This window comes from Natrix helvetica (assembly GCF_964273705.1).
Source record: "Natrix helvetica genome assembly, chromosome: 6".
In the NCBI taxonomy this organism is placed as follows: domain Eukaryota; kingdom Metazoa; phylum Chordata; class Lepidosauria; order Squamata; family Natricidae; genus Natrix; species Natrix helvetica.
Window position 1 is genome coordinate 25,388,154 of NC_138553.1, and position 26,348 is coordinate 25,414,501.

General features: G+C 41.4%; 2 protein-coding genes across 2 annotated transcripts in view; one reads left to right on the top strand and one right to left on the bottom strand.

Moving 5' to 3' along the window:
- Positions 1-2,477: 2,477 nt before the first annotated feature.
- FBXO7 (F-box protein 7) lies at positions 2,478-16,523 on the top strand. The gene is made up of 9 exons (XM_081957074.1): positions 2,478-2,782; positions 5,633-5,936; positions 6,381-6,608; positions 8,021-8,162; positions 9,741-9,824; positions 11,464-11,556; positions 13,530-13,706; positions 13,963-14,000; positions 14,408-16,523. The coding sequence occupies exons 1-9, from the start codon at positions 2,661-2,663 to the stop codon at positions 14,792-14,794; spliced, it is 1,575 nt and encodes a 524-aa protein (XP_081813200.1). The 5' UTR covers positions 2,478-2,660; the 3' UTR covers positions 14,795-16,523.
- The window catches only part of SYN3 (synapsin III), a 194,549-nt gene continuing 183,806 nt past the window's right edge, over positions 15,606-26,348 (bottom strand). The window contains exons 11-13 of the mRNA XM_081957073.1: positions 22,061-22,133; positions 20,789-21,071; positions 15,606-19,399 (exon numbers count right to left, since the gene is read on the bottom strand). Coding sequence (XP_081813199.1) covers positions 19,267-19,399; positions 20,789-21,071; positions 22,061-22,133 — 489 coding nt within the window. The 3' untranslated portion in view covers positions 15,606-19,266. The remainder of the gene's footprint in view (positions 19,400-20,788; positions 21,072-22,060; positions 22,134-26,348) is intronic.

Sequence of the window (26,348 nt, forward strand, 5' to 3'; positions counted from 1 at the left end):
TTCAGGGAAGCCTCCTGAAGGCCCCTGAAGGCTCCGGAGGTCAAAAACCAGCCCTACAGGGAACCCGGAAGTTTGGAAATGGTGACTTCCGGTTTGTCCGTAGGGCCAATTTTCGACCTCTGGAGTCTTCAGGAAAGCCTCCTGAAGGCTCCGGAGATCAAAACTCTGCCCTATGGACAAAATGGAAGTCACCATTCCTGAACTTCTGAGTTTCCCATAGGTTCGTTTTTTGTCCTCCGGAGGCTTCAGGGAAGCTCCTGAGGCCTCCGGAGAACCTCCAGGGGGTGCAGAGAGGCTGTTTTTGTCCTCCCCAGGCTCCTAGAAAGCCTCTGGAACCTGGGGAAGGCGAACAAAACCGTGGCAAAAGCAGTGTGTGTGTTGCTGATTGCACGCATGCGCACGTGCTGAGGGGGGCTCGTGCATAGCATTATGGGTATGGCACACCAGCGCATGACCCCCCTGTGCTCCCTCCGCTTTTGGTATGGCAGCCAAAAAAGGTTCACCATCACTGCATTAGAACTTCTTCAAAGTGAACTCTGCAACCCTGAGTCATTTGATTCCACAGCTGTATTCACAGGTTAGCAAACCATAATCATTGTTATCAAACAATGGTAAGCCTAACAAGCCAACCCGATGCAGAGATATTGCCAGATATGCGTGCACTAGGTTGAGAAGTGTTAATTCTTTTTCTTGGTTCTTCTTTGAGTGGATAACACTTATTTTTGAGTGGCAAAGAAGATAAACATATTGTAACTGAGACCTTAACAGAATAAGTAGCATAAAAGATGTATATAGCTTGTTTGGTTTTAGTGTTTTGTGTGAATTCAGGTAATTGTCCATGGAGAGAGAATTGTGTGTAAATACTCTTGCCCCTTCATTCAAACTTCAAGCTTCCATCTCTACATGAATATACGACTCGCTTCTAAATATATATGGTTCTCGAGTTTCCGAATGATAGTTAGAAGGGAATCAAGGCAAATGAATGTGTGTCTACTTCTGTGTAATTACCATTGGGACTTCTCCCACATAAGTTTGATTGCCAATTAAGCCAGCTTGGATTCTTTCTAGATTTTGTTTTTGCTAACATCAGAATAAAATAAAAAGTGTGCCAACTCACACATATATTTTAATGATCAGCAGCAAAATGCTACATGTTCTAATTAATCATATTACTTTTATTTTATGTATTTGACTTGCTAATTATTGTTTGAACTTCACACTGTGGTCAGTGCAAGTCTGTCTGATGAAAAAGAGAAATATCCCGAGGGTTTCACATGTATTCAATTCTCTTTTAGAATGGCAAAGAAACATTGTGTTATTTTCAGCAATCCCATAAGGCAGGAGACTATTCCAGCCTCTAACACCCGAGATGGATGCTCTTTTAATCATTTTCACCGGGAAGAAAAAAATATTATCCAGTGTGTGTGTGAATGTATGTATGTAAAGTGTTGGTGTGTAGCATATGCCAACCTATCTGGGCTTGGAAGCCAAGAAGCTCAGACCTGTTAGACCTAGTAAGTTTATGGATGGGAAACCACCAGAATCCCCCTCCCCCCCTAAATTGTGAAGTGGAAAAAGTAACTGGAGATAAAGGAAACCACTTTCATGTTGCTCCCATTACAGTCATCTAGAAGTGTCCACAAAGGTACCAGCAACTGAGATTATTTGAACGAGATTCTTCCTTTTTTAACAACATGAATCGGTCCTTACTAGAGCTGCCATGTTGTAATCCTGTTGTAAAGCAAGACCCTGCCGTCATAAATCACAAAACCCAGAGTCCTCCACATCCTGTTTTGGGCAGCCTGATGACATCCCATAACCAGATGCTGTGGACAAAGATGGCTCGACCCCCAGGATAAAGAATCCTCTTTAGTCTATGGAGATTCTCAGCCATCCAGGTCATGGCTGTCCCAAAAGTGCTTTTTCCAAGAGGCAACTGGACTTTCTAGTTTTTTTCCTTGAACATTTCACTTCAAGAAGCTTTTTCAGCTCTGGACTGAAGAAATTAAAGAATCTTCTTGGATGAGAAGTGAAATGTCTTCAAGGAAAAAACACCAGAAAGTCTAGTTGCCTCTTGAAAAAGCACCCATGGGAATTCTCTTTAGATCAGGGGTCTCCAACTTCGCCAACTTTAAGCCAAGTGGACTTCAACTCTTAGAATTCCCCCAGCCAGGTGGGGGAATTCTGGGAGTTGAAGTTCGGCAGACTTAAAGTTGCCAAAGTTGGCGACCCCTGCATTAGATGACAGCCCTTGGCTATCAGAGAAGCGCCAGACGGGAAGAACGCCGATGTCATCAACCGAAGACCAACTTCGGTAGAGAGCAGGGATGATAAGGCGAGCACCGAATTATCATCGCGCAGCACCATCAGTTTCTGCCTTCCTTCGGTGAGGGGGGGGGCCGCGGGGAGAGTAGTTGCGTGGAACGACGCAGCCGCCGAGAGGGGAGGGTTCAAGCGACGGACGGAACTACGTCATCGTAAGGTCGCCGGGGTCAAGGAGGCGGTTCCTCGGCAGCCCAAACCCACAACAAACAACGGCGGCGGCAGCGTCTTCGCTTGCGGCCTCCTGTGCCGCCACCTTCGCGAAGGGGCCTCTGCGGCGCGCGGGACGGGGAGGAGGGGGCCAGGGGGCTTAGGCGGCGCGAGCGCAGTTCGCCGCCATGAAGCTCCGCGTACGGCTACAGAGGCACACGGCTCCGTTGGAGTTGGCGGAGGCGGAGCCAAGGCTGAGGGATCTGCGTGCGCACCTTGGCCAAACCCTCCTGCCCGCTTGGGGTTACAGGTATCGGCGAGCGGAGCTGCCTGGCAATGAATGTGAGGGGTGGTGATCGACGAGAGTGATGGGAAGCCGGCCTTTCCCTTTTCTAGGAGATGGAAACGGTTTCCATTTGTAGGAGAGCCCAGGGGTGTTATGCTGGCTGGGGAATTCTGGGAGTTGAAGTCCACAAGTCTTAAAGTTCCCAAGTTTGGACACCCCTGGCCCAGAGGAATGGCCCAGAGTCGGAGAAGACTCGTGGAAGACAATAAATGTTTTATGCTTTCATTTATTTATTTCCTCAAGCGTGTATTAGATAACATATAAGTATAAACGTGATTTGAATACATGAAATGGATACGAATAAAAGGGAACTTTTTAGGACAGGGACGGTAGGCTTGGAAGTTATCAAAATGCTTCAATTCGATAGTGACAGTGAATGGAACAGACGAATAAATAATTTGGGGATCCAAAGGACCTATCTGTCTGCCTGCCTCCCTGCCTGCCTCCCTCCCTACCTATATATTTTGGCCTGGCACAAAATAGGAATGAGGGAAATATTAAGAGGAGGATTTCCCTCGTGACTAAAACTGCATGTTAACTTGATATCTTAACAAGATTGATTCCCAAGATGGATTGTTTTAAGTTAAAAACTTAACTGTCAGATTGGCAACTAGCGGGGGAGATGGGGAAAGCATCTCAAGGAACCGGATGGTTTTACCCACTTTCTGTATTGCTGCTGAGAAAATTACATGGATGTGTTTAGGGAGTTAACCAGAACTCAGGCATGGCTTAAAAGAGGCTTTATTGTTAAAGTGTTGAATCAGATTTTAGGATTTTTGGCTTAATGATGGAGCTTGCAGTATTGTTGGCATTTGTAGCATTATAAATTACATGGGATGTGTGTGGAATCAGTCCCATCCTTCACACACAATTTTTGTGCAGAGGAAAACATGAGTGTTTTCTAAATGCTCATACATTTCAGGCTAGAAATGGTTTGGTCAATGTTTCAATGCATTGACCAAAGCAAAACAAAAATAAATATTTACATACCAGCAATGTTCAGAATCTTGATTTCTGAAAAAGTGGAGAATATATCACCTGAATAGTGTCTTCAGTGATTATATTTCCCAATCTTTAGTCATTTATGTTGAAGTCTTTTTAATTTTTGGTAAAACATTTTTGCAAGACATATTATCTAAATAGTGTAGCAAGTTGGACTAGAACTGATTTATTTTCTCTCTCCCTCCACCTAATGCCAAGTCATCATCTTTCAGGTTTGCCTTATATTCAAAATTGTAAATCTGTACATAGTTTATTGAAAAAAACCCCACGTTTTTGCAAGCATTGTGGGGAATCTGCACAGGTTTTGATCTAGTTACTGAATATCTATTCTTTTCTGTAGAGCAGATTTAATTTCAAAACTTATATAGCAAACCTTTTAATTCATGTGGCTTGATGGATATTTTAGAAATGTTTTCATTAAATGATGGATTCCTGGATTCCTAACTTTTAAAATAAACTAATGTGTAGAGTAATTGGAGAATTAAGTAACGGAGTCAACATACTAAGAAACAAATCTTATTTTCCCAAGTAAGCGGTACATGAGATTGTATTTTAATGAACTAGTTGATCTATAATCCTGAATCCAGTCTTACTAGTCATAGGTATATTCAGAAGGTATTGAGATTATGTTGTGATAGTTAGAATCAGACTTTTTCTGTCCTGTTGATGAGAGATATACTGTAAGAGAAAGATGATAATATTTTTCTTATGAAACTGAAAGTCAAAGTAAGATTACACGTTCAGTTTCGTTTATGGGCTACAGTTACAATAGAAACTGATAGTTATTTCATGGAAATTATGTGATTTATTAAAGTGTTAGTAGTACACATACCTCTAATTATTTTAGCTTATTTTATTCAGTTGAATTCTGGATATCCTCTCTAGAAGACTGAGTGGCTTACAAACACACACACACATCCCACAAAAACAACTTGTACCATAACATCAAACAGTACAAAAACAATATAATAGGGGTTCAGCCAATAAATTACCTACATTAATCCCAGGCCTGGGAATAGAGCCAGGTCTTAAGCGTTTTCTGGAATCCCAGAAGAACGAATGCTAGTTTCATAGCTGAGACTTATAATGGTAGGGTTTGGTATGCTAGAGATTTGGGATTGATTTGCCTTGAGTTTACAGTGAAAAAAGTAATTATTTTAAAAATTAAACATTGCTGTTTTCCTCAGACATGCCCTGTAAAATAATAGTCACTGGAAAAATATGTATAAAAACTGATTTTGTGATTGTTGAATATGAAAATATCTCTTGTGTTCAAAAGTGAGTTGCAAATGTTGTAAGGTGAAATGCACCATTTAGGTTTTGTGGAGATGGACATTGTGTTTGATTGTGAAAGGTTTCCCTTGGTACCTACTAAATTTCTTTTTTAAAAATTACATGCAAAACTTAAAATGATACTTTTGAAAGGCAAATCATAAATTAGATACTATTTAGTTACTACAATGCAGGCAAATTCAAGAGCCTTGATAATATGTTTTATTTAGTAAGACTGAAAGCATTCTTTTAGAAATGTGGCCTTCCTATTTAGCATTCTACTACTAATAATTTAAATGCTAATAGTACAAATACTACTTTTAAATATATATTAGACTTACATTTCTAAAAAAAAAAGTAACATGTATAATAAAGGCAGGTGAAAATGAATTAGTTTGAGAATTGTTTTGGTTTTAGTGGCTATACTTATTGGTTGCATTATAGTAAATTGTGGAATTAGGTAATTAAGGACCTATTTTAGTTTGCAGTTATTGTGTGTTTCTCAATACAAAATGTGTGCTTATTGTTGTTTCCCTGCAGTTCTGACATCAAGTTTGCGATAACGTTGAACAACAAAGACTCCCTTACTGGAGATGAGGAAACCCTAGCATCATTTGGGATTGTTTCAGGAGACTTGATTTGTTTGATATTGGAAGATACTGAGACAGAATTAAGAGTATTTCCAGCTCACACCTCATCTCTGCAACCACAACAGAATAATCATGAACCATCCACTTCAGCCATTTATCACAACCAATCTAAAATTCTAGATAGTGAAAGACACAATGTACATGTACCAGACCATACAGTTCAAGATGATGTTCAGATGAATATAAACCATATGGTAAGTCCATTAGAAGTGAAGATGTCTTAAGTGAGCCACGGTGGTGCAGAGGTTAGAGTGCAATACTGCAGGCTACCTCTGCTGCCTGCAATTTGGCAGTTCAAATATCACCAGGTTCAAGGTTGACTCAGCCTTTCATCCGTCCAAGGTGGGTAAAATGAGGACCCAGATTGTTGGGAGCAATATGCTGGCTCTGTAAACCGCTTACAATGGGCTGTACAGCACTATGAAGTGGTACATAAGTCTAAGTGCTATTGCTATTATGCCTAGTAGGGAAAATACTGAGTAGAGAAAATACTGAGTAAGGAAAATACTGAGGTACTGCTTCCATTAATTTTAGAGAAACCAGCTTTTTTCACAGAAACCCTTTGCTCTTATCATTTTAAATATAATTTTTAATATAATTTTTCAATGCTCTCTTGTTTCTGCTGCTATCCTTTCAAGGAAGAATCCAGCCAAGCATTTGCTTCAGAAGCTGTATCTGATGACTTTGACTTCCAAGAAGCTTCAGGTTCTTATCCTTCAGAGCCAATGCTTTGCTCTGAAGCTACGGATGGACAAGTACCACATTCGCTTCAGACCCTATATCATTCTGCAGAATGTACCAGTGCCAATGATGCCTTGATAGTTTTGATTCATCTTATTATGATGGAGACAGGATATATACCTCAAGTAAGCAAATTTTTACAAAGGATGTCTGAATGTGAATACTATGCATCCCATCAGATTTGGTTGATTTTCATTTCTCATCATTTCTCATAATTTTCATCATTGACATAGATCTTAGGTCAGTAATAAGATAATGTTGGCTTCTAGTAAATCATAATTTGCTGATAACACATACTATTGCTCATGAATATATTGGTTGTTATTGGTTCGTTGTTATCCAGAATATTATGGCCACACACTGTTCTGCCTTAGAAAGTGACTTCTAGCCTGTTAACATTACAGAGGCTGGATGAAGAAGCACACAAGCAGGAACTTTAATTTCAGGATGAATGGGGTTTCATTTGATACTCGATGGGCACTTTTGTACTGCTTACCCATTGAGCAGAACACAGTTAATGCACAACACATTATCTAATGAAAGAAATGTGAAAACCAGAATTGCATATAGTATTCTAGGTGTTGCTTTACAACATAAATTTGTATTGTGAATGTTGAATATTAAAATAAATGCAGAATCCCAATTAAAGAAACATATCTGATTGTCCTTTTTAAATGAGCTTTAGCATGGAAGGTATTTAGGTAAATTCTTGTCTTGCAGACATTTTGCCTTTAGCCCCTGGAAGATGAATGAAATAATAGAAAATAGATTTCTCCTTTCTAATGTGTAGAGTGTATCGTATTAAAAATAATTAAGACTAATTAGAACTGGGATAGTGAATATGAGTTATCAAAGATTTATCAAACTTCCCAGCCCAGCAATGTATGCAGAATTAAGTTCTGAATTTAATATTTTAATCTCAGTACTTTTTTGGGCAAATATTTGTGGCTTTGAGTTTGATTCATAACATTTCAATTTAGCCTCTTCATTATCAAAGGCATAATTTTAGATGATGATCTTAATGGAAACTAGTTATCAAATTTCATAAATATATAATTAACCAAGGTATAAAGCTATGCCAATGATGGGGACTGCTTTTCGCTGGGCTGGGCTGCAGATGATGCACAGCTGACCTGTGAAAGCTCTCAAAGGAGGTGGACATGGACACTTGACCAAAAGAAAGTGACTTCTAGCCTGTTAACATTGCAGAGGCTGGATGAAGAGGCACACAAACAGGAACTTTAATTTCAGGATGAATGGGGCTTCATTTGATACTCGATGGCCACTTTTGTAATGGCTTTATTAACTCGATAACAATAAATCTCCTGATTAGAATTATGGTTCTCAGTAAGGCTTTTTTGTAATTTCTTGCCTGACTGAGAAAGATTTGACAATGACTATTTGCATGCTTTAGTTGCACTGTTGCAACTAATCAATATTCCCCTCCCTATGATTTTAGTAGTGCTGTTGGAAACACACAACAAATCTGTAGTCAAGTTTTAGTTGCCTTGTTAAATTCTTCTTTTATTATTTATAGGGAACACAGTCAAAGGCAACAAGAATGCCTGACCAATGGCGGAACAGAGGTGTTTATAAGCTACAGTATGCCCATCCCCTCTGTGAAAATGGTATTGCTGCCCTTACTTGTGTGCCTCTGGGAGATCTTATTGTTATCAATGGTAGGTATATTCTGATATTTATTTGTTATTCTTTGTCTTCCATGCTATGTAACTCCTAACAAACTTGAAAGTCATAAGAATCAGTTGACTCTTACATCATACGTGATGTCAGCTTTTAGACATTACTAAGTATGTCAAAATGCGTTGAGAAGTGCTATGAAATGAGATAGATTAGCCTTTTGAACTGTATTAAAGAAGAAATGGTAGACTTTTATATTTTGCAACTTGACTTGTCATGTCCATCTCTGAAGAATCAGCAATACAAATGTAAACTTGGACAGAAAAAAGCTTTCTTAGCTGATTTTGCAAAGGTTTCAATACAACTTGTGTTTCCCTTCTTCCAATGTTTCAACTGCCTATCATCTTTGTCTTGGAAGAAATGTGATATTTATTCTCTCCAAACTGAACGTTTTTAACCAGATGTGCATGGAATTTACATTGGTTATCAGTCACCCTAATCATCTTCCTCCAACCCTTTTATTGACTTCCCAGCACATCCTCCCTGTTTCACAAATCTTGCCACCAGCTCTCCTTGCAGTCCTTCCGCAACCCTGGCTGATTGATTCACGTCCATGCCCACTGTCTTCCAAATCTCTCTTCCTGATGCGCTGCATCAAATTGGCTCCAGCTCTTCCTCTGAGCAGCAAATTGAGATCTGATAGTGGCCAGTCTATGTTCCTGCTTCATTTCCAAACAGCTCTTCAGTCTTTCATTAATTCTCCTACTCTCAGTGCTCATTTAAAACACTTATAAAATATTCATTTAATGGTAAAGTAATAATAACTAGATAACTCTATGGCTCAATGAATATTTGCTCCAGAGAATTTCCAAAGATAAACAGAAAGAGAAATAGAATGACATCTGGCAGGCAAAAAAGCTGTGGGAATGGGAACGACTTCCTACTTATTGTTGTTTTGCCCATTGGTGTTTCTTGTGGAAAGGTGATAGGGAGTTGTTGTAATCGACAATCATGTGTCCAGCTGACTGCGGCAGAACGGAACTGCCCACAATTTAGGCAAATTTCAATTGCATGAGAGTCCTGGGTCCCTGATTTTGGTTTGTTAGCCCATTTGAGGTATGTTGATAGAAAAAATAGTGCCCTGTGATGCATGTTTTGAAGGTTTGAAGGTTACAAGTAATCAGATAAGAAGCCGTTAGTAGTATATTTAAACTAATTTGCTTAAAAAGAAGTATTAGGCTGTAAAACAGATACTGAGATACAGTATCAAAAGAGATAGAACAGTGGGTAATCCCGAGATGCTGTTTAAGGTCTCAGAAAAGTCCCTTTCGAAAGAAGTGAGAAAGACTTTCCATGAGCACAGACAAAATTAAACTATTCACTCTGTAACACATTACACTTAATAATCCAAGCTAGTTAGATTCCTTCATATATCCTGGAATATTATGCCACACAGCCTCAAATGGGAAAGAAGGGTGTTGTGTGTTGTATTTTTTATTGTGTTTCTCATAGCACACACTGCTATTGGTTAAATTTATTCTGTTGAGTTTCCCCAGGAAGTTCAGAATCATTAGTAATGTTTTGGTTAAGTTCTTTTAGTGTCTTTTTTTTATTTTTAGCAATGCTGAAGATTGACATTGACATCAAAAGTGTGAAGAGACTACAGCTTCTGCCAGCAACATTTATCTGCTTTGAAGACTCAGGTATCTGAATCTGAATTTTGGGGAACAGCAAGAAGCTAATAGATGAGTAATGCCACAGTAATTGTAATTGTTAACTGAGCAAATTAGAAGATGAAGTTGAGTGCAGTAGGTGGGAGGCATTTTTAAGTTGCATCATTGAACATTTAAAACATATTCAAATAACTACAAAGACCTCAGGAACTCCTATCAGGCTTTGAGTTTATCAGTAAAATATTTTATTAAAACAAAACATTCCAAACAATGAAAAAATATATTGCAAGGGACATATTTTCTCTTAGGGCCTTAGAAAATACTTATACATTATAGAGCTGTGATGGCAAGCCTATATCACGCGTGCCAGAGGTGGCACTCAGAGCCCTCTCTGTGGGCATGTGCGCGCCGGCCACCTGGTCTTTGAATTTCTGGTGCTCTGGTGCGTACAAAGATCAGCTGGCTGGCCCGGGAGCCTGAAGACCAGGTGCTGCATTGGCCAGCTGATCTTCGGGTTTCTGGTGCTCCGGTGCACGCACATATTCTGGTTTGGGCACTCAGTTCCAAAAAGATTTGTCATCATTGATCTAAACAATTGTGGTGGGTCTAGAAAATCTAAATATTCTGAAAAAAAAACTAATTTATTATGATACATTCCCCCCCCCCCCCGCCCCCATAAAAACATATTTATTCTAATGTTTCAAGAAACCCATGGTAAATCTGGAGAATTTGATACCAATTTAAAATAAAACAGCTTTTAAAAGAGATAACTTAAAATACATGTGGGAAATTAACAAGCAAGATTAGTTGTGTTTCCACACACACCCACACACACACACCACACTATTTACCAAGAAGACTTTACTTTTATTTGCAATTCTGGTTTATTTTCCTTCTTGGCCACAGCAGAAGGAGATATTGATGCTTGAGTTGGGAGCTTTATGCTGATCCTTTCGACTTGTGCAGCTAATCTAAGTTAGAGCTTTATCCAAACTTGTCCAAATGTGTTTTCTTTCATTTCTGCACAATAACCTGTAGGAAATCATGGGTATGTTGTGTTCAGGGGAAGGTTTTGAGCTAGATTCTAATACAGGCTTCATAAGAGGCAACCTTCCATTTTCAGCCTTTCACCATTTACATTTCTAAGGCTGTATCTGTAAAAAAAAAAGTTTACACAATCTTCTTTGTAAACCACTTGTTTGTTTATACAGTATTAAGCTAATGGTGTAATGGCAGATAATGCCTCACTAGGGGGACCCATTGTGTTCAAAATTTTAAGAAACTCATTCTAATAGCATTCATAAAGGAGACAACAATAGTTTCCCAGCTCAAAGTGAAATAATGAAACAGCCATAGATGCTTATTATTGAAAGATCTGTTACAGTCGATATAATGCAGTTTCTTATCTTCTTCTTCATTAAAAGCTTTAAAAGAAACTTTCCATAGATTCTCTTTTGTGCTATTTAACCATGGTAATAGGTCCACCAAATTCATCAGCCCATGCAGGCTTTGCTATTTGTTGTAAATCAAATTATTACAGCATATTGCCAGTCTGAATGATAGAACCAGCTGTTTTCCATTTTCCTGCTTGGTGATTTATTCTTGGAGGCAAATAATTAGAATAGAATATACTCAGCAGATGATAACTTACTTCTAATTTTTCCTAAAGGAAATGTTGCAGGTGTGTATAAGGACCTTCAGAAGCTCTCTTGTCTCTTTAAAGATCGACTGGTATACCCTCTTCTGGCTGCTACTCGGCAAGGTAATCACATAATGGAAGGAGTCTTATAAATCTTTTTGTAGAATATTTATTATGGAACAGGTAAAACCACCGAGAATGATGAGTGAAGTATGTTTGTAGCCCAACGTGCTTAGCATAAGACATGGACACACACACACACACACACACCCGAACTCATTTAGCAGGAATGTTTTGAGAGTATAACAGCAATATTTTTTCAGTATGATTCTGGATTCCCTTCACTTATTAAATGTGATCATGTTTGATTCAAACTGTGTTAAGAGTTGAGATGACTCTCTATACATTGAGCTCTCTGCTGCTGACTAACCTAGTGTTTCTCGACCTCAGCAAGTAAGATGTGTTGGTTTCAACTCCCAGAAACTGAACTTGGGCAATACTGGGAACTGAAGTCCAGATATCTTAAAGTTGCCAAGTTTGAAAAATAGTGGTCTAGACCAGGGGTGTCAAACTCAAGGCCTGTAGGGCTGGCCTGGAAATGGACATGCATGTGTTGCTTCCAGATGGGTGGGGACAGGACGGATACCACTTGTAGCACCCTTCCGGCAAAAATGGGATGCCGGATAAAATGGGGTATGGGGAGGCTGCATGTGGCCCCCCTTGCGTCTCATTTTCACCTTGGATGGCCTCCAGGATTCTGCCTGCCAAAATAGCATGGGGGGAGCATGCACTACTGGTCAAAATGGGGCACGGGGGGCTGTGTGTGCCACGGCGCCCCATTTTGGCTGGCAGAATGCTGCAGGCTGTCCAGGCTGAAAACGAAGTGCGGGGGGGCCCATGCGTGTCCCCCATGTCCTGTTTTGGCTGGCAGTATGCTGGTGCCCTGCGCCCTGTTTTGGCGGCAGGGTGCTGCAGGAGGCATCCGTCTCATTCCTTCCCGCTCCACCTGTCCAGTGGATGACAATTACAATGCTGATCTGGCCCTCGAAGAAATCCAGTTTGACACCCTAGACCCTCAAGGGTACCGCCTGAAGCTCATTTGTGCAAACAAATTTGCTACTCTCTGTTTAGGCTCTGATGCCAAGTAACCAGAATGGATCTCAACTCAGAAAGATTTTGTCTCCACCACTGGATGAGTACTCAGTTTCTAAGTCACAATTCTTTTGCTATTTATAAATTAGACACTTCCTTCTGCTTCTCATCCTATCATGGCTGCAGCTGTGACTTGCAAGTTGAACAAGTACCAAATTCTAATTTGAGAAATGTTATAAAATAGATTAAAATCTGTAAGTGCCTTTTGAAACAATTCTTGTTTCACTTAACAGGCAACGCTCTATTGTAGTTGAGCCAGCCAAAGAGGCTTTTTCCTATGTGGCTTGACAACATAGTAAAGCAATAATATATTAACTTTGATCTGAATAGGGGTGTTTTTTGTTTCTTTTCTTTTTGATTAGGCTGAAGAAAAACTGGATGATATTGCATACTGATCTCATTGTGTAGCTGCCAAAGGATTTTGGCTCTAATCAGGAGAGTGAAACCTTTCATTGTGGAAAGTCTAATGTGACTTCTCCCTAAATAAGTGCCTTCTAAATCTTGTTAGGGAGGGTGCTTTAGAGTTTTATTTCAGGGATTATTGAGAATTTGGTTAGTGGCCATCATACCTCTGGTAACATTGTTTTTTAGTCCCACTTAGTCATTTGTTTCAATAGAAATACAGTGGTGCTTAAAATTAATGAACTCTTGAAGTTTCAGTATTTCTGTATAATTTTTCTGATGTGATCTGTTTCCAATAGAAGTCCAAAAAGTAGGTAGAGAACCCAGTTAAACGAATGATCTTAGTATTATGTCATTTTTGATGTCTTTGATAAATGAATGATTAAATTCAAAGCATTTGCATAAAAAATAGGCTTTTTCTTTAGCCAAATCTTACCAACGTGCTTTGTTTCATGCAGTATGTAATTATAATTATGAAATGGATAAGAAGTTAAAACTCTTGGAATGTTGTAATAATGTTGTTCTTCCCCTTCTCCTTTTAGCATTGAATCTACCTGATGTGTTTGGCCTGGTGGTTCTTCCGTTGGAGCTGAAACTCCGAATCTTCAGGCTCTTGGACTTTCGCTCATTAATTTCTTTGTCTGCTGTTTGTCATGATCTTTATGCTGCTTCAAATGACCAGTTATTGTGGAGGTTCATATACTTGCGAGATTTTAGAGGTAATTGTTCGTAAAACCTTTTTTTACTAATGACATGACGCTGAATGAGAGGCTTGTTGTCAGCTTTACAAGTTAATTTGCCAGGGTTCTTTGTAAGGAATTATACCTCTATGAAGCTGTTTGAACATTGTGTCCAAATAAATGGTTATTGTCTTGGAGCAGTCATGCAATCAATGCAAGTTACCTAATGTGTTGTTGTCCACATCGTTATAGAATTGCTGTAGCAAGCTGATTTGTATCTTACATGTTTATGCAGATCCGGTTGCCAGATCTCGAGACACGGATTGGAAAGAAGTAAGTGGATGTTATGATAGGTTTTTTGGGTTTGGCTTTGTTTTTTTTAAAGAATATATGCAGTTAGAATAACCAAGTTACATTCTCAGCTAACTGAAACCTCCAGTTATCACAGGAAGCAAACTCTACATTAAAGATCTCAGCTGAAAGAGCAGGTGAACAATATTATTCCAATGGATGCCAGCCTGCACTGCTTCTTTCAAGCTGTTGGATTCTGGTCTGAAATCTCATATCGATTGAAAAATTGCATGAAATAAAAAACTACGAAGCTGCAGAAGGCATGGAGATAGTTGTGCTAATAAATTTGGTTCATATATTCTAAATAGCTAGGCCTGTACTAGAAAACCTTTTGTAACAACGAACGCTATGAAATGTCAAGCTAAATTTTATTTTCCCCCTTTCTACAGCTGTACAAGAAAAAATTGAAGCAGAAGAAAGACGCGCTGAAGTGGAGACACACAATGTTTCTGCCCCCTCCTCCCCTCCCTGTGCCATTTCACCCCAGTCCATTGTATCCCAATCCTTTTTGTCCTAATCCACTTTATCCCCCCAATATCATTGGTGGTGAATTTGATGAGAGGTTAGCAATCCCTTCCATTGGTGATCCAATAAGCTCCCTCTTTCCTGGCCCCTCTGAGCTTCCAAATCAGTATCTTCCTATTGCCCCACACTTAGATCCATTCTCCACTTTACCATATTTCGATCCTTTTGTGTCATTTCCAGAACCCAATCCAACTCTCCCAGGAAGAGCCAATCGGAGCCGCCCAATTGATAGTCGCCGTGCATTCATATGAGAACTCTTTCAGCCTTATTGATAAAGTTTTAAACCTCTCTTTGTTGGCTTACTTTAAAATTGTACAGCTTCAGAGCTATGATGCCTACTGTTTTAAAGTTATGACAGTGCATAAGTACTATAGCATATTGATTCCATAGACTTGGGCCCAACAGTTCCATGCAAACGATTTTTCCTGCCTCCCTTGGAAACGCAGATACCTTTTGCAAGAATATTGAGGGACACTATTCTTTTCATTTACAGTGGCAGGCTCCCTAGAAAGTAAAAGGTGGTTTGCTTTTGTTGCATCAGATAAAAAGCACTTTAAAATATAAGATTCTAAGTTGGTCTGGGTTGTTTTCATTTTTAGATCTGTCATTTAAATATTTGTGCTATGTTCTTTTCTCCCAGTAATTAGCCTGACTCAGTGCTTTTTCCATGAAAATATTTTCGGTTCTATGCAATATCTGGCACTTGGAAGACTGCAAAAACCACCTGATTTGATTGTTCTTCGGACACTTTATGTATTTTATTACTTGAAAAACAATGTTGGTATTGGGGATTTCAAAGCACAAAGAATATTGAGTTTAAATGATTTTTTTTACATATGAGGGAATAAGACATTGAACTGTTCACCTTACAAACAGTTGAATAATAACATGCTACACAGTATAACCCAGAAGATGAGAAATGGTGAATGTCAGAAGATCTGGCAAAAAGTTGCTGCCTTTCTACTTCAATTTTTTTCTAGTAAATATCAACAGAAAGTACCCCAAGTACTTTATGAAATAAAATGACAGGCCATCTGTACATTTAAAGAATCGTGTGATTGATGGGACTAATGAGCATGATCGTTGTTTTTAACATTTTTCAGGCAACTACATTGGGTAAACATTCCTAGTTATTTTTAAATGTATAATTACAAGATGTGCAATTCTTAGGGATAAATAGACATAATTGTGTCTAGTTGATCAGTGGATAAAGAGATATAAGTCTTATTAGAAGGTGATCTTCTAAAGTTGAGCATAAATAATGGATGACTGTCCATTGATGGCTGCTCAAGGGAAAATGTATTATCTTTGCTATTCCTCCGAATTTTTCTCTGTATAGTATTTTCAGCCTTATTAACAAAACAAAAATAATCACTTAAGTGCACTGATTTGATGTGTCAGTTTTGTCTCATTCTAAATTTCAACTTGATGAAATTGAATTTTAAATTAGTTTTACAATAATGAACTCACTTATTAAGCCTAAATTAAAGATGTGGTTGTACTATATTTAGAATATATAGTACTTTATAGGTGGAGTGTTATAAATATGTGTTTGTTTATTTACTATCACAAGGAGTGCTCAGTGTTTGTGACCACTGATTATTTGTTCTAACTTTCAGGAAATGTCTTAGTTCTCTCCTTGATTAGTTTCCATCCATTGCTTCTTGTCCTACCTTCAGGTGCTTTGGAGAATAAGTTAACTCCCTCTTCTTTGCGGCAGCCCCTTAGGTATTAGAACACTGCTATCATGTCACCAACAGACCAACAGTTAATACTTAAGTGCTAGTTTATAATACAGTAAAGTGCTGTAATCATCCTTGTTAGAACTCAAACATGCATAAATCAGTTCTAAAATTGCTTGAGTCTTAACACAATTTTGCTTTGTTACTAAACAATTGGTTCTTTGTAATTGTATTTCTAATACTTGCATTGTGGTGGCATTTTTCCACTTAGGATGCATACTGCTCAGAATATTGCAGATGATAAAGATCTTTGTCCCAACAACTGCACAACATTGGTATAATTAGCTCTTTGGCTTGCAAAATAGGCTAACTGCTTATGAGAGGAATTATTTAACATTTCTGTAATATTTCAGTGCAAAATGGACTAGTATGTAATGGTTCTATTATTATTGAGGTAGGTTAAACTTACTTGAGAGGAGAATTGAAGATGAAATTTAGTAGATCTAAGAATTACATTAATTTATTATGTGCTGGTGATGGGAAACTGCACTAGCAAATTCTGTCGGAATTTTCCTATTGCGCTCTGAAGTCATTGAACAGTTGGCTGTACAGTGCCATCGTACATGACACATTCAGAGAAATAAGTCACACTGATAATATTGAAGACATTTGTTCACCTTGCTATCAACATTTAGCTTGAAACCGAAACTATGGGCTGGGTTTGACAAGCAATTCCAGTTGGGTAATTTGAAATGGAAGTGAATCCTTATCTGTACTTCTCTTAAAATCCTGAATTGTTGTTCAGATGCATCCCATATAGCTGGTAAACAAAGTAGTGGTAATCTTTGTTTTCATCAGTCTACCAAATGTTGTTAACAGCATTTAGGAAAAAGGCGGGGAAGTAGGTAAGGTTCCATTCTAGAACTTGGAAAAAAGTAGCTCTTGCCAACCTATTCAGAGCTTTCCCTGTGCAAACAATATTAAAGAGCAAAGCAGTTTGTCTGGCTTTTTTTGAACTTGGCTCTACTGAGTTGAAAAATTATGTGCTTGCAGTAGACTTACTCTAGAGCAGTGATGACTAAACTTTTTGTCGCGGAGTGCCGAAAGCGTGCATGTGAGTGCACCCAAAATGCAATGTGTGTACAGTCCCCCCGTGCATGCGTGCGACCACTGTGTGTGCTCCATCCCACCCATGCGCATGCATTCCCACATGAACTACACCCTGTACATGTGCACATGACCCCCGTGCATGCCCCATGACCTCTGTGTTTCCCCAACCCACATTTTCCCCATCCCCTGTGCATGTGCGGCAGAGACACGAAAACTAGCTGGCCAGCGGGAGGTGCGCACACATGCACGGTGGAGCTGAGCTGGGGAGACGGCTTGCATGTCCACAGAGAGGGTTCTGTGTGCCACCTGTGACACACATGCCATAGGTTTGCCATCACGGCTCTAGAGCATGGGTGTCCAACCGTTGGCTTCCCTAGCCTGCATTGAATGAAGAGGAATTGTCTTGAGCCACATATAAAAAAGTAGTTAATGTATATAAATCACAATGTTAAAAATGTACAATCTTGTGGGACTGCCTTAGCTGTCTAGGGCCACATGCGTGTTGGACATGCCTGCTCTACAATCTATATACAGCAAATGCACACATAATGCGATGTCCCCTTTGCATCAGTTTTGCATAGGTAGGTTTTTTGCGCTCCGGAGGCTTCAGGGAAGCTCATGAAGCCTCTGGAGGGCCTCCAGGACGAGGGAGGCTCTTTTCGCCCTCCCCAGGCTCCTATAAAGGCTCTGGAGCCTGAGGAGGGCGAAAAATGGCTTTTAAAAAGGGTGAACTCAGCTGATGGCAGCGCCTTGCGTGCCCTGAGAAATGCCTCCGCGTGCCAGCTGTGGCACGCGTGCCATAGATTTGCCATCACTGGCATAGATACTGTAGTAAAAGGAGGTGGATCATATCAATGCTTAAAGTGAGAAATCTCTAAAATTTTTGCAACAGAACTCATATTTTCCTCATCTCTTTTAACACTTCACTTGTATCCTGACTTGGATGGCTAAAATGTTATGGTATACTGCGTAATTTGGATATTGATATTGGGGAGAACTTTTAGGCTGGGATCAAAGATTTTTGCTTCAATTATCTTTTTCTGAAATGCATGATACGCAGCTCTAAAGATGAATTCTGGCATGCTGATATAGTTCAAGACCTGTATATTCATTTCCATACATGGTACTTCAGTGTAAAGACCTACATAATCATAGTTTAATTTATTACTTTGGAATAGGACAGTTGATACTAGGTCTTGGGCAAATTGCACCATTGTAACAGAGCAAGCAAAGGATTTTAATGCCAAATGATCTCTATACACTTGCACCTGGGAATCAGAATGGATTTCATCCTGGTTGTATGCCGACCAAAGTAAAATGCTTCAGTTGTGTGCTACCTAAGAATTAAAATAATTTAGTCCAGTAAATTTGACTTGAGAAAGAATAATTCTGGATTTGAAGGGGATGTAACAGATAACACATTTTCTGAGTAGTAGTTTCATAATTGAGTTTTAAAAAAAGTAAACTAAAACCTGACTTATAAAAGACATGAAGAATCATGCTAGTAGATAAAAATAGTTAAGATAAATGAACATTGAGGGAGATGATTATGTGTTTCACCTCATTTGCCTCTTTCCTGCACATCTGCCGTAAATGGCACAGCAAGTGTTCAAGGCAGTTTATATGCACTGCAGCATTCTATAGGCTGGATTGTGCGTGAGATGACCTCTGGGTGTAGGCAATGATGGACATGTATTTGCCTTCTGTTAAGTTGATAGCATTTAGACGCCAATAGGATCCAGATCACAGGGAGGCAGATTGGATTGCCTTTTGATTTTTTCCCCTTTGCTGAATATAGGAATACATACAAGAAACTATAATGACCGATGCATTTAAAGACAAATTTGTATAGGGAACTATAAAATGAGTGAGGAATATGCAAGAAAAGAAGACCCAAATATCCAAAATTGCTCTAAGGTTGGATTGTGATGCTAATCAGAAAACAGGCTAGCAAATGACTTTCTCAGGTTGCGGATGGTTTCAGCCTTTGCCTCATCTTCGTTTGTGATACCTCGCTGTGAAGATTCTGAGATGTTGAAGGTGTTTGTCAAGGATTGTGATTTGCTGAAAAAAAGAAAAAGGAATAAAAATTTGGTTATTTCCTTTATAAAATTCAGAAGCTTTAGGAAGTAGTGGGTCACTACTGTTGTTAGACACCTATAGTGGTGCTTAAAAGTTTATAAACCCTTTTGAGTTTTCAATATGCATAAATATCACCTAAATGTGATCTGTTCTCCATATAAATCCTAAAAACTAGATAGAGAGCAGTAAAGCTATGAATCAAAAACATACTTGTCCATTGATTTTTTGAAGACAATAGCAATTAGACATATACCGCTTCATAGTGTTTTACAGCCCTCTCTAAGCGGTTTACAGAGTCAGTATATTGCCCCCAACAATCTGGGTCTGGTGAGATTCGATCTGTCAAACTGCTCGCAGCCCAGCAGTAGAAGTAGCCTGCAGTACTGCACTCTAACCACTGCGCCACCGTGGCTCAATGATCTAAAGCAGTGTTTCTCAAACTTGGCGACTTTAAGTCCTGTGGACTTCAACTCCCAGAATTCCCCAGCCAGCTATGCTGGCTGGGGGATTCTGGGAGTTGAAGTCCACAGGACTTAAAGTCGCCAAGTTTGAGAAACACTGATCTAAAGCTACATTTTTGTGTGGCAAAAGTATGTGAAATGTTGCAATGTCATGTCTTGGGCCAGCTTTGCAAGTTTCCAGGTGATTTTCATCATTGATGGAATTATGAATTTCGGATTGTATCAGCAAATTGTATAGGAAAATAGGATATCTGTCTGAGGTGAAGCTCAAGAGAAGCAGCAAATCAATGATCCAAAACAGAAGCTATATGTCCAAAGAATGGCAAAAGAAGAAGAAACTTTCCTTCAGGATTCCTTCCTCCCAGAATTCCTTCAGGCTAATGTGCAGAAGAGATCCAAGAGTTATCACAAATAATTAGTTACAGTTATTGCTGACCAAGGTGGGCATACCAATTCCTAAAAGCAAAGGCTCACATGCTTTTGCCATATACTGTATATCTAGCTTTGGATCATTTTCCTCAATAAAAAAATGAATTACAATATGTTTGACTTATTTTTTTTAATAAGTTTTTCTTTATCTAGGTTTAAGGTTTCTGTGATGCTTTATGTCATATTTATGCAGTCATGACAATTCAAAAGAGTTCACAAACTCTTAACATTACTGTATTATTAGGATTTATGTTAGATTTGAATATTATTTTCAGGGTGGGCTGTGGTTAAGCTGGAAAATGTTTCCCTAAATAAGACTGTGCCAAAAATTAGGTTTAATGTAGTCTTCCCTTTAAGTTCAGTTGTTGAGTCTCATGTATGCACTTGTTTTGGTGTTCTATTCTGGAGAAGATACTGATAATGGCTTGATCTTGACTTTAAATTGCAAGAATTATCCATTGTAAAAAAAAATCCCACATACTTTAGATGAGGATGCTGCTTAGAAGGTTCACTGAATCCTTGGCCAGGAGCCCAGCCTTGTGCTGGAGGCCGAGGTTGCTGGGCAGGAAACGTGCCTAATTTGGAAGGCTGACTTGGTGAGCTTCCTGAAGACGATCTAGTTTGCTGGGGAGATCCAGGTGACTTCTGCTGCTGTGATGAGGTGGACTGAGGGCTCAGAGGTTGCTGACCCTGGGGGGACAGCCTTTGCTGTGGTGGGGCTCCTGGCTGTATGGGCTGTGATCCTTGAGGCTGCCATGGGCCACCTGGAACAAAGGAATACAGACACAGTCTGTAAAACAATGTTAGTTTTTATAAAAGGTCTGATCTTTGTCTATATTATGAGACTGGTCTGATACAAGTTCATTGGAAGACTGGACACTTCCTTTTCTTGGATTATTAATCAGTTATAATTAATTATAAACCTTAGCTGATGAAGAGTTCTAAGAAATATGAAAACTTTCAAGGATTTTAAAATGTATTTTGTTCCCGAGAATATATTATCTCTCTATTTCCACCCCCTCATAATCAACTTTGGGAAATTTTCATAAAGGAGGTTGAATATATGGCTCCCCTAGATAGCTAACCTCTTTAAAAAATCAGTAACTATGAACAGAGAAACTGCCAAAAGGTTTTGCGGGCTGATACCAAATGCACTAAATTAGAAAGGATGAAAGTAGAGTGGGTCACTACTTTTCTTCTTGCAAACTAGTGTTTTCCGTCTAGTGGTGCCAACTCTAACAGCCATTTTGTAAATGGCAAAGTCTCTCAGGAAAACCATTTCCTTTGTGCACTCCCATTGCAGTCACTTATCACACATACCCACTGGCACAAATATTTATAGATCATTGCCATAGCTTAATAAAAGATTAATAAAAAAATCTTTATTGTCTCAGTTCGCTAACATTCTCCTAATAAACTGCATTTTAAATTCTGCTCTTTAATTTTTGAAATTTGTAACTTCAATCTCTGGGCAATCTGAAACAAAAACACGTTTTTGTTGGCATTGGTTCTGTTTCCTTATTAAGCTTGGATGTTAAATCTAATACTGTCTGAGAAGAAATCCATATATATTCTTCATCTTTTCTCCTTCTCTATAAATACTGCTGTAATTTATTAAACTTAACCCTGCCCTGTCACCATATTCCCCTCAATAAAATAAGCAGAAATCTTTGACAGCCACATTTCATTACTCATGCTTTTACACAGGGAACTAGTACCTCACTCTTAAAAAATTACATAGTAGAGGTAGTACCTTGAGGTGGTGGTCGGGGTTGGGAAAACTGTCCAAGATGTGGTCCTGACATTTGTGATTTCAATGATGGAGGCTTGAAATAAAGACAGTACAGTCAGAATATCACAAAGAGAATCAACAGAAGTCTGTTACGTATTGCCCACAGCAATTTCAAATCAGTGGTGGGTTTCTACCGGATCGCACCGGATCGTGCGAACCGGTTGAAGAATGAACCCGGAAGTAATTTCCGGCCCCGCCCCCTTGGCGTTTTTTTTTGCATCGGGGCTGACTCCCCGCCGCCACTGCTGTTCCTTGTCTTCTGGCCCGTTTCCCAACTGGCCTTTCCTCGCTTGGAGGGCTTTGGAGGGAAGCTTCTGCAGAAGCCCGGGTGAGTGACAACAAGTTCCCGCCGTTACGAAGTCTCGGAGGCTGTAATTTTCTGATCTGTGCGCGCGCGCCTGTTTTCCACGGCGTGGAGCAGCAGCGAGGCTCTGCGAGGCCGGCAATGACTCAGGATGCCATCCGGGAAGACGAGGAACGCGAGGGGGGACAGTTGACAGCCTCCGCAATCATCGCTCGCCTCGCAGAGCCTCGCTGCTGCTCCACGCCGTGGAAAACAGGCGCGCGCGCACAGCTCAGAAAATTACAGCCTCCGAGGCTCAGAACGCTTCGGAGGGAAGCTTCTGCAGAAGCCCGGGTGAGTGACAACAAGTTCCCGCCGTTACGAAGTCTCGGAGGCTGTAATTTTCTGAGCTGTGCGCGCGCGCCTGTTTTCCACGGCGTGGAGCAGCAACGAGGCTCTGCGAGGCGAGCGATGATTGCGGAGGCCGTCAACGGTCCCCCCTCACGTTCCTCGTCTTCCCGGATGGCATTTGGAGTGATTGCCGGCCACACAAACCTTGCTGCTGCTCCACGCCGTGGAAAAAAAGCGGGCGCGCACAGCTCAGAAAATTACAGCCTCCGAGGCTCAGAACGCTTCGGAGGGAAGCTTCTGCAGAAGCCCGGGTGAGTGACAACAAGTTCCCGCCGTTACGAAGTCTCGGAGGCTGTAATTTTCTGAGCTGTGCGCGCGCGCCTGTTTTCCACGGCGTGGAGCAGCAACGAGGCTCTGCGAGGCGAGCGATGATTGCGGAGGCCGTCAACGGTCCCCCCTCACGTTCCTCGTCTTCCCGGATGGCATTTGGAGTGATTGCCGGCCACACAAACCTCGCTGCTGCTCCACGCCGTGGAAAAAAAGCGGGCGCGCACAGCTCAGAAAATTACAGCCTCCGAGGCTCAGAACGCTTCGGAGGGAAGCTTCTGCAGAAGCCCGGGTGAGTGACAACAAGTTCCCGCCGTTACGAAGTCTCGGAGGCTGTAATTTTCTGAGCTGTGCGCGCGCGCCTGTTTTCCACGGCGTGGAGCAGCAACGAGGCTCTGCGAGGCGAGCGATGATTGCGGAGGCCGTCAACGGTCCCCCCTCACGTTCCTCGTCTTCCCGGATGGCATTTGGAGTGATTGCCGGCCACACAAACCTTGCTGCTGCTCCACGCCGTGGAAAAAAAGCGGGCGCGCACAGCTCAGAAAATTACAGCCTCCGAGGCTCAGAACGCTTCGGAGGGAAGCTTCTGCAGAAGCCCGGGTGAGTGACAACAAGTTCCCGCCGTTACGAAGTCTCGGAGGCTGTAATTTTCTGAGCTGTGCGCGCGCGCCTGTTTTCCACGGCGTGGAGCAGCAACGAGGCTCTGCGAGGCGAGCGATGATTGCGGAGGCCGTCAACGGTCCCCCCTCACGTTCCTCGTCTTCCCGGATGGCATTTGGAGTGATTGCCGGCCACACAAACCTCGCTGCTGCTCCACGCCGTGGAAAAAAAGCGGGCGCGCACAGCTCAGAAAATTACAGCCTCCGAGGCTCAGAACGCTTCGGAGGGAAGCTTCTGCAGAAGCCCGGGTGAGTGACAACAAGTTCCCGCCGTTACGAAGTCTCGGAGGCTGTAATTTTCTGAGCTGTGCGCGCGCGCCTGTTTTCCACGGCGTGGAGCAGCAACGAGGCTCTGCGAGGCGAGCGATGATTGCGGAGGCCGTCAACGGTCCCCCCTCACGTTCCTCGTCTTCCCGGATGGCATTTGGAGTGATTGCCGGCCACACAAACCTCGCTGCTGCTCCACGCCGTGGAAAAAAAGCGGGCGCGCACAGCTCAGAAAATTACAGCCTCCGAGGCTCAGAACGCTTCGGAGGGAAGCTTCTGCAGAAGCCCGGGTGAGTGACAACAAGTTCCCGCCGTTACGAAGTCTCGGAGGCTGTAATTTTCTGAGCTGTGCGCGCGCGCCTGTTTTCCACGGCGTGGAGCAGCAACGAGGCTCTGCGAGGCGAGCGATGATTGCGGAGGCCGTCAACGGTCCCCCCTCACGTTCCTCGTCTTCCCGGATGGCATTTGGAGTGATTGCCGGCCACACAAACCTCGCTGCTGCTCCACGCCGTGGAAAAAAAGCGGGCACGCACAGCTCAGAAAATTACAGCCTCCGAGGCTTCGTAACGGTGGGAACTTGTTGTCACTCGGCTGGGCTTATGCAGAAGCTTCCCTCCAAAGCCCTCCAAGCGAGGAAAGGCCAGTTGGAAAAGGGGCTTTGCTCCTGCTCCGGGCTGGAGGCTTCCCTCCGAAGTCTTAGGATGTTCTGAGGAGCCCCTCAAGGAAAAACGCCGCTGCCAGGTAGTTAAAAGTACCTCTCTGATTCTGTCAGACTCTGTCAGTCTCTCTCTGATTCCCTCTCTCACTCCCTCTCTGTTCCTCTCTCTCTCTGTCTGTCTGTCTCACTCACACACACACACTGTGGTCACCTTGTTGAGTGTTCCAATCACATTTGAAACACTCAACAACTGGCTTGCATTTATGGTATTTTGCAGCATTCTGCAGTCATAGGACCAAAATATATGGTTAAAAGCATATATTTTGGTCCTATGACTGCAGAATGCTGCAAAATACCATAAATGCAAGCCAGTTGTTGAGTGTTTCAAATGTGATTGGAACACTCAACAAGGTGACCACAGTGTGTGTGTGTGAGTGAGACAGACAGACAGACAGAGAGAGGGAGTGAGGGAGGGAATCAGAGAGACTGACAGACACACACACACACACAGAGAGACAGAGAGGGGGAGGGAGGGAGAGAAAGATAGAGAGACACACACAGAGTGAGTGATTAAGTGAATGAGTGAGAGACAGACACACCCAAATACACAGAATGACAGAGAGAGAGGAAGGGAGGGGAGAGAGACAGAGGGAGAGACAGAGACAGACACACACACACACACACACATACACACAGAGTGAGTGAGAGACAGACAGACACACACACACAGAGTGACAGAGATGGGGGAAGGAGGAGAGAGAGACAGAGATACAGAGAGAGAGACAGACAGATAGACACCCAGAGAAAATGACAGAGGGAGACAGAGAGGGAGAGAGAGAGAAAGAGCCAGAGAGAGAGAAAAAAAGAAAAAGAAAAAAAGAAAGTGGGAGAGAGAGATGAAAGAAAGAAAAAGAACTTATGACCACAATTGAGCCCAAAATTTTGGTTGCTAAGCAAGAGCATCGTTAAGTGAGTTTCACCACATTTTCCAAGTTAGCCATGCCCACCTGGTCACATGACTGCCAAGCCACTCCCACCAGGTCACATGGCCGGCAAGCCACTCCCACAAAGGAGGCCACACCCACAGAGTAGGTTCCAAAAAAATTTGAAACCCACCACTGTTTCAAATTAACTCCTACTAAAACTCTTGTGTCTGTTTGATTTTTTTTTTTTGTAACCTTAAATTGGGTAAGCATCATAGGGCAACTATTTGCCCGATTACAACCATTAACATATCTCAAATGATCTAACTTAAAAACTGTCTCTAAAATGCAGGATTTGGGACTCCTGTAGGATTGAAATTTGGCAAAGTTGTAGCTGTTTCGGTAGTGCTATGCTCTGTGCTCAGATGCAATCACATGATTGTCATTTCCAACACAATCTGCCTGCGTTCTGTAAGGTAAGTCAATGGGAAAGTTAGCAGGAAGTTGGAAATCCTTCCTACAAGCACTTCTTTAAAACCCATATTAGTCTGTGGGTAAGGAAATATCTCTACAACAATGATGTTGCTCAGAGGTGGGTTCCTACCAGTTTGGACTGGTTCAGGAGAATCGGTAGAGGTTTGGCGGCCTGGGTTGTTGGAACTGGCAGCAACCCAGGCCTGCCATGCCCCTAACTGGTTCATAGGTGCCACCATCTTGTTTTTTGCTTTGGCACAGAGCACTTTTTATTGCACTGCATGTGCCCGCACAGGGCACATCAAGC

What these genes read in the sequence shown, in the direction of transcription:
- FBXO7 (XM_081957074.1), top strand. Translation starts at nt 2,661, where the DNA reads ATGAAGCTCCGCGTACGGCTACAGAGGCACACGGCTCCGTTGGAGTTG. An exon ending in AGATGAATATAAACCATATG is followed by an intron (nt 5,937 to 6,380) that starts GTAAGTCCATTA and finishes TATCCTTTCAAG; the next exon opens with GAAGAATCCAGCCAAGCATT. An exon ending in GAGACACGGATTGGAAAGAA is followed by an intron (nt 14,001 to 14,407) that starts GTAAGTGGATGT and finishes CCCTTTCTACAG; the next exon opens with CTGTACAAGAAAAAATTGAA.